This window comes from Tetrahymena thermophila (genome assembly GCF_000189635.1).
Source record: "Tetrahymena thermophila SB210 genomic scaffold scf_8254459, whole genome shotgun sequence".
NCBI classification, from domain to species: Eukaryota; Ciliophora; class Oligohymenophorea; order Hymenostomatida; family Tetrahymenidae; genus Tetrahymena; species Tetrahymena thermophila.
In genome coordinates this window covers 194,014-208,755 of record NW_002476236.1, presented here as the reverse complement: position 1 = coordinate 208,755, position 14,742 = coordinate 194,014, and the positions used below count along the sequence as shown (strand labels likewise).

Here is a 14,742-nt window from a genome sequence, read left to right as displayed (position 1 = left end):
TATTATTAAAAATATTTATTTAAAAAAGTAATTATTTACTTAGTTAGCTTATAAAAATATTGTTTTTAATTTAACCAAAGCTAAAACATTTAAAATTAATTAAAAATTTTTCTTTCTTAAATAAAAAAACATAAATTTAAATTTGCAGGATGTTTTGGATGGATGGATGGATGGATGGATGGATGGATGGATGGATGGATTGATAAGAATGAGTTGATATTGTTAGTTAATGAATATAAAATATATGATAAGATTTATAAATTAATTTGTTAAATTATTTTTATTGAATTTAAATGATTTTCATAAAATTGATTTTGATTATATCTTTTTTTAGAAAAAAGGCTTAACTACATTTAGACTTTGAAAATATCTGTCAATTATAGCCCCACTTTTCTATAGTTAATTTTTAATAAATGGTTATTAGTCTTTATATTATTTTATTATTTATTGCTATTCTTCTTCTTCACTTTGAAGTTTTTCCTTTTCATTGATGTTCTTATTTTTGTTTTAGTTCCATAATTAAATTAAATCTTTTTTAATTTTATGCTTTCTTTCATTTTAAATTAAATTTTTTTCATAGTACTTTTCATTAAAATAATCTGCCTGCCCAATTTATTCTATAGAACTACCTTTGATAATATCATTGCAATCATTTAAAATACTACTACAAGCCAAGCTTTCAATAGAATCTTCTTTTTTATGCAATCTGTTACCCAGTACACTTCTTGGCTAGTTTCTAGATATTTTATACATCATTCTTGGTGTATTTGATGAACTATTATATTATACATCTTTAAATTCATTGTGGCTTTCAGGTCTAACTCTATGTGTTTAAGAAACTTAATTTTATTACTGAGAACGCTCCCTAAGTTAGCTTTAAAGTTTTAGATTTAATTTTACTAGAGCTTATTTTTCAAACTGAAATTAGTGGTGCTTTTTTTAATCTAAACTATTGTTATTTTAATTAGAATTCAAAGGAGTATAGCTATTTTTATTTTTATTATTATTACTGTTATTTATCTATGTTGTATCACCTTACACAAGAATAGTCAAATCTTTTGATTTTGTTTTTTTATCAATCTTTTAAGAAGTGTTTTCAAAATTAGATTAAATGAGGTCTTGAGTTAAGAATGTACTGTATGTTTCCTAAGATGCATTATTGGGACTGCAATAATTTTATTTATGCTAATAAGCATTCGGAGTTTTATACAAATCATCTATCCTTGTTGAAGATTATTCGATAAATATTTCATTTTCAGCTCCCTAAACAGACTCAAATGCAGTCTTGGATATCGATAGTTCCCTTACTTTTTTTTTGAGGGTGAATTAATTTGGTTGTATAAATGAGTTAGGAGTGTTCTAGCGACTATTTATGTTCTTATCTTTTTCCTTATGAGGTTATTATTAAATTGAGCCACTGTTATTCCATATTTTCGAAATATCTTGAGATGATGGAGTTTTATTTTAAAGTTAATTGAAATGGTAACCATTCAAATTTTCTTCAGCAACTTTTTTAGAAGAAATCATGCTAGCCACTCTTTATCTTTTTTATTAGTTACTTGAGCATCTAACTCTAAAGCTTAAGTTATTCTATTCTCCATCTTAAATAATATTTTTTTATTATTCAAGCCATAATTTAGTCTGTTAATCTTATTCTATTCTTTTTTCTTTGCTTAGAGGCCTTTCTCCCATCTGCTAGTTCTTTTCTCTAATATGCTAGTACTACAAATTAATAGGTTATTCTTAAATATTATACTAATTTTTTTCACTTTTCCTATACTTCATTTCTCCTAGTTTTAAATAAAAAGGCTTTCCTTTTATAAAATCCATAATTTATTCATATTTAGCACTTTGTTTTCCTTGCTTGTAATTTTGTATCATGTCATCTTTATATAAAAGAATATATTTTCTAATCGAATAATTATAAATATAATGAATCAATCAATTTAGTTATTTATTCTCAGTTTATTTTACAAATAATCTAAAATTAAACAACGCTATTTATAAGCATGATAAATTGAGTTGATTAAACCAAAATTTAATTGTTAAAAAAGATTAAAGTACTTGCTAATTTTTAAATGCATTCTTAAGGAAATTCTATTTTTTGAGATGGATTTTTAGCCACTATGCTTTGAGAAACGCTAGGGCTTTAATATTTTCTTTTTTTGAAGTCCTCTAAGTGCTTTCTAAGATTAGGGATATAAAGCTGCTTTTATTTAGTTTATCGTTCTGAATATATTTGATCTTAGACTGCTTTATCATACTGCAGATTTAAATCTTTTTAAAATTACACATAAGATGTATTTTCAATTACTTCAGGCTATGCCTTATCTTGTTGAGAGTTATTTATGTTAATTTTAGAAAGATCTAAGACAAATTAACTCTTTTCTTATTATTGAATGATTTCTCTATCTTCTTTATTGCGAGGAGATAGGTTATGGTATATATCTTTTTTTAATACACTAAAATTATTTTTGCTACTCCTTCCCCGTGATTTACTTCTGAATTAATTCCTAATTTAAATGTATTTATTCAAGACATCAGAATTTTCAGCCATTACTTCATAAGATTTTAGCTTTGAGTAATTTACAATTTACTCCTTTTTTATTAAAATCTATATTTATTAATATCTTTAAATTAATAAGAAAATATCAAAATAGTATTGATTTTTATTAATTGATTATTAATTATTTTGAATAATTAAATTAGAAACACAATCAATTTTGATAACAACTACATCTGTTATACTGATGGATATACTAATTAATTAAATTAGACTGATTTTCTCTAGAATCAAATAAATAAATGGCTCATAATTAGTCTAGTTTTTCATAATTTTTTTATCAACCAATTAATTTATTAAATAAATTTTAATTCAAAAAAAATATTTAAAAATACATAATTGAAATGAACAGAAACGAGTAATCTCTAAATGGAATAAACTTTTTTTAGGATTTATATTAGATTTTAGATTCAATTATAGAATAATTACCTCAAAATATCTCTAATTTAAAAGGATTGCATTGCCAAGTAGAGCTAATAGAAAGAGGATTGGATATAGAGAATAGCTTTTTATCATAAAACTATGAAATGTAGTTAAATTAATCTTTAATTTAATTAATTGAATATATATAATAAGTCAATTAAGATTCTTATGATGTTATTAAGATAAAAGAAAATCTAGGAATGAAATAATTTTTAATAGAATAGCATGATTTAATAAAACAAACCATTCAGAAAGCTTATTAATGTCTAATTTTAGTTTAGTTTGAAAATAGTTTTGTCATTTTAGATTAGTAATAACAAATTAAATTGAATAAAGTCTAGTTTGATAAAAGTAATTAATGTGATATTGCTTTCATATTTTATAATAAAAAACTGAGCTTTTCAATTGAAGAACTAATAGATTACATCAAACTTTAAAGAATATTTCAAAACAATTACTTAATCTCAATTAAATATTTCCCTCTAACAATATTCTAGGAACTGAAAAACTCAGATTTATACATCATAGACAAATTTTGTGATATTGAAAGTGAAGAGGCAAGACATTTGAATGATTAATTTTTTGAAAAGTTGAATGAGATAGAGTATGACTTTGATAATTTTACTTATATTTAAGAACAAATATATTTGAATAGCATTTTAAGCGATTAATAAATTTCAGAAAATATTAAAGCAGTCTTTAATATTTAAGATAGGATAATTTAATAAAGTATAATAATTGACTAAGATACTTTATTTAAAGTATATTGCGGAATTCAAGAATCAGATATTGAGTAATGCGTATATTTTTATTTCTACGAAAATGGGTAAATGACAATTAAAGTTGAATTATAAGAAATTCAAAAGAAAGTAATGAATGCTTTACTAAGTTAAATAAACGATAAATTTTAATATAGTAATAAAAGAGAGATTAAAACTAATTTGCATGTTTAGAAAAACATACCTAAAAAAAGAGGAATAAAGAATTATTACAATTTTCTATTTATTATCAATTTAGTAAAAAATACAGAAGAAGATAATAATCGAGATTTAAATGATCTAGAATAATATCTAGATGGCTTTAAAATTATCTAATAAACTCAATTTCTGCATGAACTAAATTATTAATTTGAAAAATCAAACTAGGAACAAAATATTTTAAATTTAATATAAACTAAAATTCCTTTTGTAGTAGATATGATGATTGAAATTAGTGATTTATTCGATGAAAAAATTTAACCTGAAGAAGCTTAAATACTATAAGAGTGCTTGAATAATATTTTTTTATCAGATTTACTTTAAAAGTAATTTTGAATAGTAACTTTATTTAATAATATTATATATTGTATTTTTTTTAAAATGAAAATTAGCATCAATTGATAAACTAACTATATATTAAAACCCGCTTTTTTTACTTTTTAAAACTATTTATTAAAATTTTAATAATTTAAAAATTTGATTATTTATTTTACTTTATCTATTAAAATTTTTTTTCTTTAATAAATTTAAACAAGAATAAAAATAGATATTTATTTTTAAAAGGTTAATTTTATTTTTTTTATTAATTCTTTTCATTTTTTATGAGTAAAACAAGTTACTTCATAGATTAATAAGATTTTTATAATATTAATAATGAATAATATACTATTTTTATAGATTATATTAATTAAGTCTAGTTATTTAATGAGATTTAAAATTGATTTTTTCAGAAAAAATAGCTTATAATTTAAAATATAAATAAATGTAAAGGAATAATAAAAGCAAATGAAGTGATATTATTTTTCATTTTAACTAAATATATTGATTAATGGTGTATTATAAAGAATTTTTAAACTAATCAATTAGCATCTGATTACTATGATTTGTTGGGAGAAGCAGATGCTATAAATGTTTTTGTCTCTAAATTTTAATATCTTTGGAAGAGTTAAGTATTTTATTCAAAAGTTACTCCAGGAGGCTATTGCTTACTTTTATTTTATTATGCTTTAGGTAAAATACGATTAATTACATAAGAAGGATCTACTCTATCAATATGCTACAGTAGTTTACTGAATGAAACAGTATCTTAATTAGGATTTTAATCAATAATAGCATAGCAAATACCTTCTTCTACATTTTCTTCATAATTTTGTAAGGGTTTCTTATATAAGCTGCTCTTCATACGAGCATTTCCATTTTGTTATTAAGAGAAATGCATACTTGATTTCATAAAATTTGATTTTGTTTACCCAAACATTCCTTAGTGATGAGGATAATTTAAAGATGAATTACTTTTATTATGATTAGAGTTTTATATAGAGAATCCTCCTCCTTGCTATTCACTTACTTCAAAAACTTTTATTTTTTCAGCATGCCATTGCTCTAATTTTAATTTTTATTACAAAATTGCTGGATCTCTCATCTTTTTTATTGATTTTAATCCTCTTGGTAAGGCATATTTTCCTACAAGATAGGTACTATAATTCTCAGGGTGAGGTATTTTTTATATTTAAGGCTCAATTGGATCGGCTTACTAAGTGTTGTTTGTTTAAGATTGTAAGTTAGTATTAGTTACTACTGTTTATAATTTATTTTAAGAAGGAATTTTCTATTCTTTTATTTAATATTATTTTTGAGGTTTTTACTCTAATTAGATTTATTAATTTTATGATACTATTTCTGATGGTTTTGAAACTTATTATTCAGTATTTGTTTCTAAACGAAGTTTACTTTACCTATTATCTCCCAAAGAAACTTATTATACAGCAGCTATTTCTTCATTTTAATTATTTGCCTAATACTGATAGAGTTTATTTAAATTTTCATCATGCGAAATCTCTGATGAGTTAATCCCATACTTAAAGTGGTTAGTTTAGTGCTTATTTTTATCAGTTTCTTATTCAGCTTATTGCTTTTGGAATTATTACGATAAATTTTAGATTTATTTACTTTATATTTTTTTACGATTAGTAAGTATACCCATATTACCATCTATTATACCCATGTACTTAACGCTATAAGACCTATTAATTATTCCGTTAGTATTATTTATTATTTCATTTAATGGTCTATTTTAGAATACTTCTGCCTAATCATATCCCAATTATTATAGAGCATTTAAATACTATTCTTTTGATCCATTAACCTTTGTTGCATAGTGCAAATATTCATAAGGGGAATATAGCTTTTAACTCTTCTCGCTAAATGCAAATCCACTTCTTGAACGCATTTATTGCTATGATTAAGTTCTATTTATCAGAGGATTTTAGAAATTTACCATATCTTTTGCTTAATTTAAATCAAAATATAATCCTGGCTATTCTAATTTACTATTATGAGATCTTTTTTGATTATAACTTGTTTATGGTACAGGTCTATTATTCTGTTATCTTGAAAAAAAAGGTCTAATCCTTTCTCCCTGCTAAGAAACAGAGGTTCTTAATTTAAAATCACTCATATTTAGTTAGGTATTAAAAAATTATAAATAAATATATATTTGAAATAATTAATAGTATTATTCTTTATTAACCTAAGTAATAATCAATTAATTAAAATTTATTACTTTAATATTAATAGAAATTTAATAAAATAAATTCTTAATAGAAATATTTGATCCAGTTAAAATAATTTACTTTTTTATTTTAAAAATAATACAATAGGCAGCAATAAAAATAAACAAAATTAAGTATTTTATTAAACGGTTTTATTTATAAAAATTAAATATAATTTTATATTTTATAATTTTCTAATTTATTAAGTGAGTAAAATTTATTTTTTATTTTGGTTTTTTAGTATTTAATAAATTTATCAATCAAAATATGGTAGAACTTTCTATTCTTTTTTCTAAATTAGACACAGATTTAAAGTTTTTATGTCTATTATTAAGTTTATAAGTGTGTTTCTTTATTTATCTTTATTTATAAAAATATATTTTAATATTTTGTTAATAATTCACAATTAAAATTAGATGAAAAAACAAATTATTTATTTTTAAAATTACTTTGTTAGGATTGTGTTAGATTCCAAAGATTGATTGCATTCTTCAATTACGTTTCTAATACAGTTAACATACCCATTTAGTTCTGGATTTTTAGTATTTTTTAAGATTTACTCATAATTTATTTGATCTTAGAGAGTTGTTGTATTTTCCATGTTTCTGTCAGAGAGTGATTCATTGTCGTCATCGCTATCAGAATTTTAGTTATTAATATTAGGGATATTATTAAGAGATTATATGTCTCTATCAGAATTCTTTTTTGATAAATTCAATTATATTAACTCTGTTTTCTTATTAACCGAATTAATATTTCTCGATCTATTGATACTTTCTTAATTTAATGATTTTGGCATAGAAACATTTCTCTTTTTTAAGATGCCTTAATGGCTAACATTAGCCTTTAAACTATCTTAGCTGATATCACTGCTAGATTTTGTATTAAATAAATTAATTTAATTTAATTTTTAATCTTTTTTATCACTGTATCGAGATATATCTTTTTATTCTAAAATATAATCATCTGCAAGGTCTTCATTACTTTATCTGATAGAATCCTTATTATTGGTATAATTTAATATCTTAGCAAAATCTTGGGCATTCATAGGGCTACTTTCTAAACGTTCATCTTCTACTTCTTAGATTTCATATTAATATCCTTAATCACCCTGAGTAAATTATGCAGATAAAGGAATATTTCTTAAACTTGAGCTTCTTGCTTCTTCTGAGTCTGAGTTTTATTTCTAATTTGCGTTATTATCATCTTCTAAATTTTCTTCCCCATCAAAAATCATTGTCTTTTTTTTCTATAGTAATCTAACTTTTATATCCAAAGGTGTTCTATTTTCATAGTGTTTAATTTAATCTTCAATTGATTGCTTAGTAATTTGTACACCTTATTTAAGATCTTCTAATATTCTGTTGACCTCAGCTTATTTTTACAGCTTATCTGGGCGGTATATATTTGCTAGTAGCTTTTCAACTTCTGGGAGACTTCCTTTGCGATTTTAAGAAGATATTCTTTTTACCTTCAATTTCTTTTTACCACTTGAATTAGTTGTTACATCTTACTATGAAAAAACAAGAAACTCTTTCTTTTAACTACCTGACCATAGCTCTGTAGTACACATACTACCTTTCTTTTCAAAAAATTTTGGTTAAATAATTAAGTTATTATCTTCAAGAAGGATTGTAGTAATTTCATCTAACCTCTACGTTTAATACTAAATCTTCAAATCCTATTGCTATATTTATTGTTACATTTCCTATATACTCTTTTGTTAAATCTTAGGAAGATATCTTTCACTGCTAGACTAAAACTTTACAGATTTAAAAGGTGAGTAGTATGAATTTTATTATTTAGATTCACTATTAGTAGAATCTAATTATGATTGTGAATAATTACCACTGTATACCTTCCTATGAGAAAAGTAAGGGGAAGGATTAGCAGAATTGGATTAGTTATCTTTTTTATTACTAAATTGAAGACCAATTTAAGGTAGAGAAAAATTTCTTTGCATTTTTTTAAGAAATTCTGATATAATAGTGGTAAAATTGATTGATTTATTTTGATTGAAATTTGTTACTGATTATTATATCAAATTTATATGATATTTTTGCTAATATATTCTTCTTAATTTAGTATAATCTCTTTAATAAAATTATCAATTTGTTTCTAAAATATCAATCAATAATTAATCACAAAATTTACTAAATAAAAATAATTGGACTGATCAAAGTATTAAATCAGCTTTTTTAATGAAAATTAGTTATTTACTGATACTGGCTATAAAGATACCAAATTAAATTGTGTAATATATTTATTAATATAGTTATCAGCTTATCCAAAAAATTTAAAAAAAGATACTATCCTAACGCATCCAATATTTAAAGATTTAAATTCTAAAAAATTTATAATTTTTTTAATATTTTGTTTGTAAGAACCTCTAAATTTTTGGAATTTGGTAAATAATACTGAATAAATCTTAAAATTCTGTTATTATTTTGTATTTTTCAAAATATTATTTTGCTTAATCCTTTAATATTAGCTTAAACGTAATCAAAAAACAAAAAATCAATGTAAATTGAATCCATTAATAGTATCTTGATAAAAATAAATAATTTTTCTTAATTTTTACAATATTACATTTTCATTAATTCTGAAGTAATGAATTTGCTTACAATAGCAAATTAAATTATACTTTGAAATATTTTTAGATTTTTGATAAAAATAGAAAATATTTTTTATTAATGTAATATTAAATCTTAAGATTTTATTACAATTGAAGATAAAGTACTATTTAATTTAATATTTTTATTGTTAGCTCAAATATAATTTAATAAATAAATAAATGATAAATCCTTGAACTGGATCTTGATAAAAATACAAAATTTAATCTTTCATAATTAGGGTATCTGCTCTCATAAGTACCAAGATTAAATAATATATTTGTTATATAATTTTCTCACTTAAGCAAACTATTATAAAATTTTAATCATATATATTGATCTGTTTTATATTATTCTTTAAGAGTGTTTTAATAGTATTTAATCTGATGCATTATAAATTTTTAATATAATGAGAAAAATATTTTTAAATTTAATCTTTTAATTCTTAACTCAAATATAATTTAAAAAAGAAATCAAAGTTAAATCCTTCAATTATTTATTCTTAATAAAAATTTAAATTATTCTTTCATAATTTGTACATCTGCTCTCATAAACACCAATATATTTTTATAATTTTTTAAGTGATGAATTTAATAGAATAAGCGAACATTAATTTTATAATCATATCTATTGATTTGTTTGTTAATTTTGAAGAAAAGTGTTTTATTAATACATAATCTATAGCATCATAGAATTTTAATACTTGGAGAAAGTATTTCTATTCAAAGAATTATTGTAAATGAGGATTTAAAAATATTCATTTTTAAAAATTAAATTAAGGAATAATTTTATTTAGAAATATAAAATTTTATTTTCATAAATATTTAATTAAATTCTAGATTTTTCTGAAATATTTTTTTCTATTTCCTATTTATTATTTATGATAGATAGTTTAATTTAATTAAAAACAATAGTGACGTAATTTAAGTATCCCGAAGCATTATAGATATTAATTGGGAACTCATATTTCTTATTTGTGAATCATAATATAAATCAAAATTAATAAATTAAATGTAAAAAGAAATGAATCAGGCTAAAATGATATCATAATAGATAGATAAAATTAGTAACTCTCTCTTTCTACTAGAAAAACAAAATTCTAAAAAGGCAGCTATATTATATATGCTTATAGCTTAAATATTGTATTCTATTATGTATCTGGTTATAGGTTTTTTAAGATCTGAGTATTAAACTTTACAAATTTTGTATATGAGAATGTTTTATGGACTCATTTTTAACACTTCCTTTTGTTAGGTAAAAAGATTGGATGTTTATGTTGATAACTATTAAGCATTAAAACTTTTAATATGGCGTGGAATATATGGCGCATTAGGAATGATTCTCATGTTTGCAAGTATAAACTTTATGAATGTCTCAGATTGTGTTGTTATTAATAATCTCTCTCCAATTTGGACAAATATTATGGCTATATTTTTTTTGGGTGAAAAATTTTCAAAAAAAGCCTTAATCTGCTTTTTTTTAGGATTTAGTGGTATCGTATTGATGAGTAGACCCAGCTATTTATTTAGCATATAAAATAACCATGAAAATAAAAATTATAATTAATTTGTTGGAACATTTCTGGGGTTATTAGGAAGTATTTCTGTTGCATCAATAACTATCACACTAAAAAAGTTGACAAGTATTCATAAATGCCATAATATTGTATAGTAATAGTATAGCTATATAGTTACTATATTTTCTACAGCTATACTATTATTTGTTTTTAATTAAGCATATTATGACATACTAAATTTTAGATTCTTAGTATGTTGTTTCTTTTTATCATTGATTGGATGGATAGGATAGCTTTTATTTTCTAGATCTTATGGTTTAGAAAAAACATCACTTATAGCACCAATAACTTACATAAATTCACTTGTATCATTTTTAGCTGATTTATTTATATTCAACTAAGAAATATAACTTTCTAGTATTATCGGATCAGTTTTAATTATCTCTGGAAGTGTAGGTATAATTTTTTGATTAGTATAAAATCAGTAACCATTTTATGGTCTTTTTTAAGAAATTTTATTGTTGTAAGTGTTATACATTTATTTAAAAGAATAAGAAAAGGCCTTAGTTAATTACAAGTTTTCTTTTTTGTTTATAAAAGTATTCTTATATTAATCTGCGTATCCTAAATTTAAAATTTATCCTTAAATTTTGTTAAAAAAGCAAATTTTTTACTTATTTTCAAAATTCAAGCTAAATAAAAAAGGCAATTATTTTAAAAAGCTTTTTATAAGATTTTAGTCTTTATGTGTTACTTAATATTTTTGGGTAAAAAGTACTTAGAGCCAAGCATAATGAAATTATTATGTTTTTTTGTAGTGAAAATTTCATCTAGTTATTTTCTAAATTATGAGGGTTTTTTAAATAAATATTAAGATAATTTTATTATATTTTTTATATTTTAGAGTAGATTCAGAAAAATTAATCAAAAAAAAATAATTTAATAGCATTTTTTTGTTAAAGGTAAAAAGAATTCTTTAAGGACATATTATTATGATAATAAATTAAATAGCTTTTATTAAAGCTAATTAAGAGTCTATTAAGTATACAACCGCTCAAAAATATAAATTTATATTTATTAAAATAATAAAAGGAATTTTTAAAAATCTAATCAGTGTAATTAATTATAACTTGATACTCATATTTAAAAGCAAAAAAATATAATAAAGTCTATTTAAAAAATTGCATTATGGGTCTTCATAAAATGAAATAAATAATCGATGGCTAAATGATTACATTACTAATTACTAAATTATATAATGAGCTCATATTTTATGATTTTGGATAAGTTTAAAAATTTTTTTATAATTCAATTAAAATTTGCATTAGAATGAAAATGAATGTGCTTTTATAAAATTTTTAATTTATACTATTAGAAGTATTCATTAGTTCATGCAAAGACGCATACATACATATATTTTATTTTATTTTAACTATTTATTATGAAGGGAAATACTTTTTGATGAAAAAGAAAATATAAAAAACTTAAAAAAGAAAAATAAATTCAAGACAACTTTTTCTATATGTAATAAGCAGGCAATTTTATATTTTTTTAATAGAAGAAAACATTCGAAAAACATAATGCAGCAGAAAGCAAGATGAAAGAGAGAGCCCCAGATTAATAATGATAGAGAATGATGCAAATTGATATAATTGTAATTAAATTACAAGAATATATATCTAAATAAGAGCGAAAAACTAATTACCACATACAAAAATAATTAAAAAAGCGATAAAAGATTAACTATAATTTGTAAAAAGAAATTGTGTAACAAAAACGAGAAAAAATAAGACTTTTCATTATAAAAAAGAAGATATTTAAAACTTTTTGTGACAAAGACATCACACCCTTCCTTCCATTTAGAAACAAAAGAAAATATAAATATATATTTATTTGGTAATAAAATATCAATATTGAGTGGACTTAGTTCTGGCTGAAAGTGAATATCATGCTTTCATTTAAACAAACAGATCCTGAATATATTTCTCCTACATCACCATAATACGATTCATTCCAATTTCAAGAGAGCTAATCAGATTAACATTTTTAATAAGTAAATTTGCATTCTTCTTCATTTACTCCTACTAACTCAGAAAAAGCAAAGAAGATGGTTACTTAAGAATATATCGAAGACATCAATTAAGATTAAGCTTCAGGTAGCAAGAGAAATATTTCAAGTTAAGATTGCTTCAATCAGCAAAACCTTATTAAATAATAATAATCACAAATAAATACTTCTGGGGTAAATTATCAAAGTGTAAACCATTCAGTTAAAGCACATAAATAATAAGTAAGTTTAGATAATACCTTATAATATTAAACTTAAATATCAACAAAATAATAAACTTTATAAAATACTCAAACTGAAAAGATAAGCACAAAAATGTCTAATCCTTAAATCGGCAAAGCAAATTTGTAGTGTAATAATTCTATTTCATAACCTAAAAATTAAATATAGTAGACTTAAAAACCAAAAAGTACTTAGAAACCCCATAGTTTAATCAGTAAAACTTCAAAATCTATCTAAAAGCGTAAAAAAATTGGATTTAAACCCAAACGAACTTGGTGTGGAGGATAAAAAGATGATGGACATTGTCATTTCTAATATTTATCTGAGAGTCAGCGCTATTTAATTCCAGGAGATATTGTAATTCATCTTGATTGGTTTTAAGATAAAACGGGGTTTATAGCTAATTATGATGCTGACGAAAAACCTGCTATTAGGATAGAATATGATAAAATTCATGAGACTATTGAGATGCAATTAGCTAATAATTAACCATAACTCCAGTGCTATGACTATTTGAGTCGCTTCTTAAGGAGCCTTGAAGATCCCGATGCATATGATATGAGCGAAAAAATAATGCAGCATGGAGCAAACATGAGGAGGATATAAATATTTAATCGCAAGTTATACGAATAATACAGAATCAATTTTGATGAAAGGAATGATAAATTCTATCACAAGGCAAAGTAAATTCTGATTGAAAATTATGTAAGCAGTATTTGTCTTTTCTAAATTATCTTAACTAATCCTCAAACATTGTTACCTGAGCGCATGTTCGATGGTGTAACTAAATCTTGTGCCTAGCTCTTTTTTGGGGAAACATTTGGAGGGAATGTAACTGAATACATTCTTAGATAGGGAAATTTAGAGCTTTTTAATCACAGAATGAAAATCTCTTAAAAAGAGTTCTAAATGTATAATTTAAATAGCAACACCAAAATTTAGCACAATTTAAGCTCTAACATGTATACTTCTGATAATATCACATTTCCTGTCAATATAGACTATATCATCCATCCTCTTGATGGTGACGATTAATATCGTATTCATGAAGACATGACAAACCACCATTTTTTAATTATAACACGCATAAATATTCATCCTGAAGTTGAAGAGAATTTTATCCATCTGCGTGCATCAATTCCCCCAGAAGAGAAAATAAAAAGCCTAAAGATTAAAAATTTATAATATAAAATTTAATCAAATATGTTTATAGAACGATTTTATCCTGATTTGTCCAGATAGAATAAAGCGAAAATATAAAATACAGGTAGCTCTAATAACTGCAATAGCAACTCTAATAACACTCTTAATAATGGAATATAATATGGAAATGGAATTGGGAATCCTAGCTTAAGTGAAGTTAAAATAATAAATTAAAAAGCTAAATTTTAAGTTATTTAAATTCCATTAAATGATTCTATTTCAACAGAATTGTGAAATTTTAGTTTAATTATAACCATCGATATTCAATTTTAGCAAATATTTAAATGAATTTCCTCTTCCTAGCTAGTATTTATTATATAAATGAACTTCTTATTGCTATTTACTATAATAAAAAATAATCTCAAATTGAAACTCCTTTTCTCAGACGAGTTGTTTGGATAAATTGCCTCTATGTCTCTGAGAATCTTTCATAAACTAAAAATTTGAAAAAAGAAAAATGATAATTTATTTTGAGCTAAAAATTTATCATTTTGATGCAAAAACAAAAAAGATATATCTTTATGTAAAGAGTGTAAAATATAGTTGATAAGCTTTTATTAAAAAAGCTAAGTATTCTTATAACATTAATTAACTTTTTCTTATTTT

The 14,742-nt window shown here is 22.6% G+C and overlaps 6 protein-coding genes across 6 annotated transcripts; all 6 read right to left on the bottom strand. All coding sequences in view use genetic code 6, as the record gives it.

Moving 5' to 3' along the window:
- Positions 1 to 300: 300 nt before the first annotated feature.
- TTHERM_00530040 (hypothetical protein) lies at positions 301 to 2,671 on the bottom strand (the record flags this gene model as incomplete). The annotated part of the gene is made up of 2 exons (XM_001032715.4): positions 2,065 to 2,671; positions 301 to 1,886 (listed from the first exon to the last, which is right to left on the bottom strand). Exons 1-2 carry the CDS (start codon positions 2,555 to 2,557, stop codon positions 301 to 303), a joined length of 2,079 nt encoding a protein of 692 aa, XP_001032715.4. The 5' UTR covers positions 2,558 to 2,671.
- A 1,097-nt stretch (positions 2,672 to 3,768) lies between these two features.
- TTHERM_00530039 (transmembrane protein, putative) lies at positions 3,769 to 4,098 on the bottom strand (the record flags this gene model as incomplete). The annotated part of the gene is made up of 1 exon (XM_001470606.1): positions 3,769 to 4,098. The coding sequence occupies one exon, from the start codon at positions 4,096 to 4,098 to the stop codon at positions 3,769 to 3,771; it is 330 nt and encodes a 109-aa protein (XP_001470656.1).
- Positions 4,099 to 4,822: 724 nt separating this feature from the next.
- Positions 4,823 to 6,502, bottom strand: TTHERM_00530020 (hypothetical protein; the record flags this gene model as incomplete). Its single annotated transcript, XM_001032713.2, has 1 exon — positions 4,823 to 6,502. Exon 1 carries the CDS (start codon positions 6,419 to 6,421, stop codon positions 4,823 to 4,825), a length of 1,599 nt encoding a protein of 532 aa, XP_001032713.2. The 5' UTR covers positions 6,422 to 6,502.
- A 273-nt stretch (positions 6,503 to 6,775) lies between these two features.
- TTHERM_000530019 (hypothetical protein) lies at positions 6,776 to 8,478 on the bottom strand (the record flags this gene model as incomplete). Its single annotated transcript, XM_012799552.1, has 2 exons — positions 6,776 to 6,875; positions 6,965 to 8,478. The coding sequence occupies 2 exons, from the start codon at positions 8,476 to 8,478 to the stop codon at positions 6,776 to 6,778; spliced, it is 1,614 nt and encodes a 537-aa protein (XP_012655006.1).
- A 1,677-nt stretch (positions 8,479 to 10,155) lies between these two features.
- Positions 10,156 to 10,659, bottom strand: TTHERM_000530018 (hypothetical protein; the record flags this gene model as incomplete). Its single annotated transcript, XM_012799551.1, has 1 exon — positions 10,156 to 10,659. The coding sequence occupies one exon, from the start codon at positions 10,657 to 10,659 to the stop codon at positions 10,156 to 10,158; it is 504 nt and encodes a 167-aa protein (XP_012655005.1).
- A 2,496-nt stretch (positions 10,660 to 13,155) lies between these two features.
- On the bottom strand, positions 13,156 to 14,058 carry TTHERM_000530017 (transmembrane protein, putative; the record flags this gene model as incomplete). The annotated part of the gene is made up of 1 exon (XM_012799550.1): positions 13,156 to 14,058. One exon carries the CDS (start codon positions 14,056 to 14,058, stop codon positions 13,156 to 13,158), a length of 903 nt encoding a protein of 300 aa, XP_012655004.1.
- Positions 14,059 to 14,742: the final 684 nt, after the last annotated feature.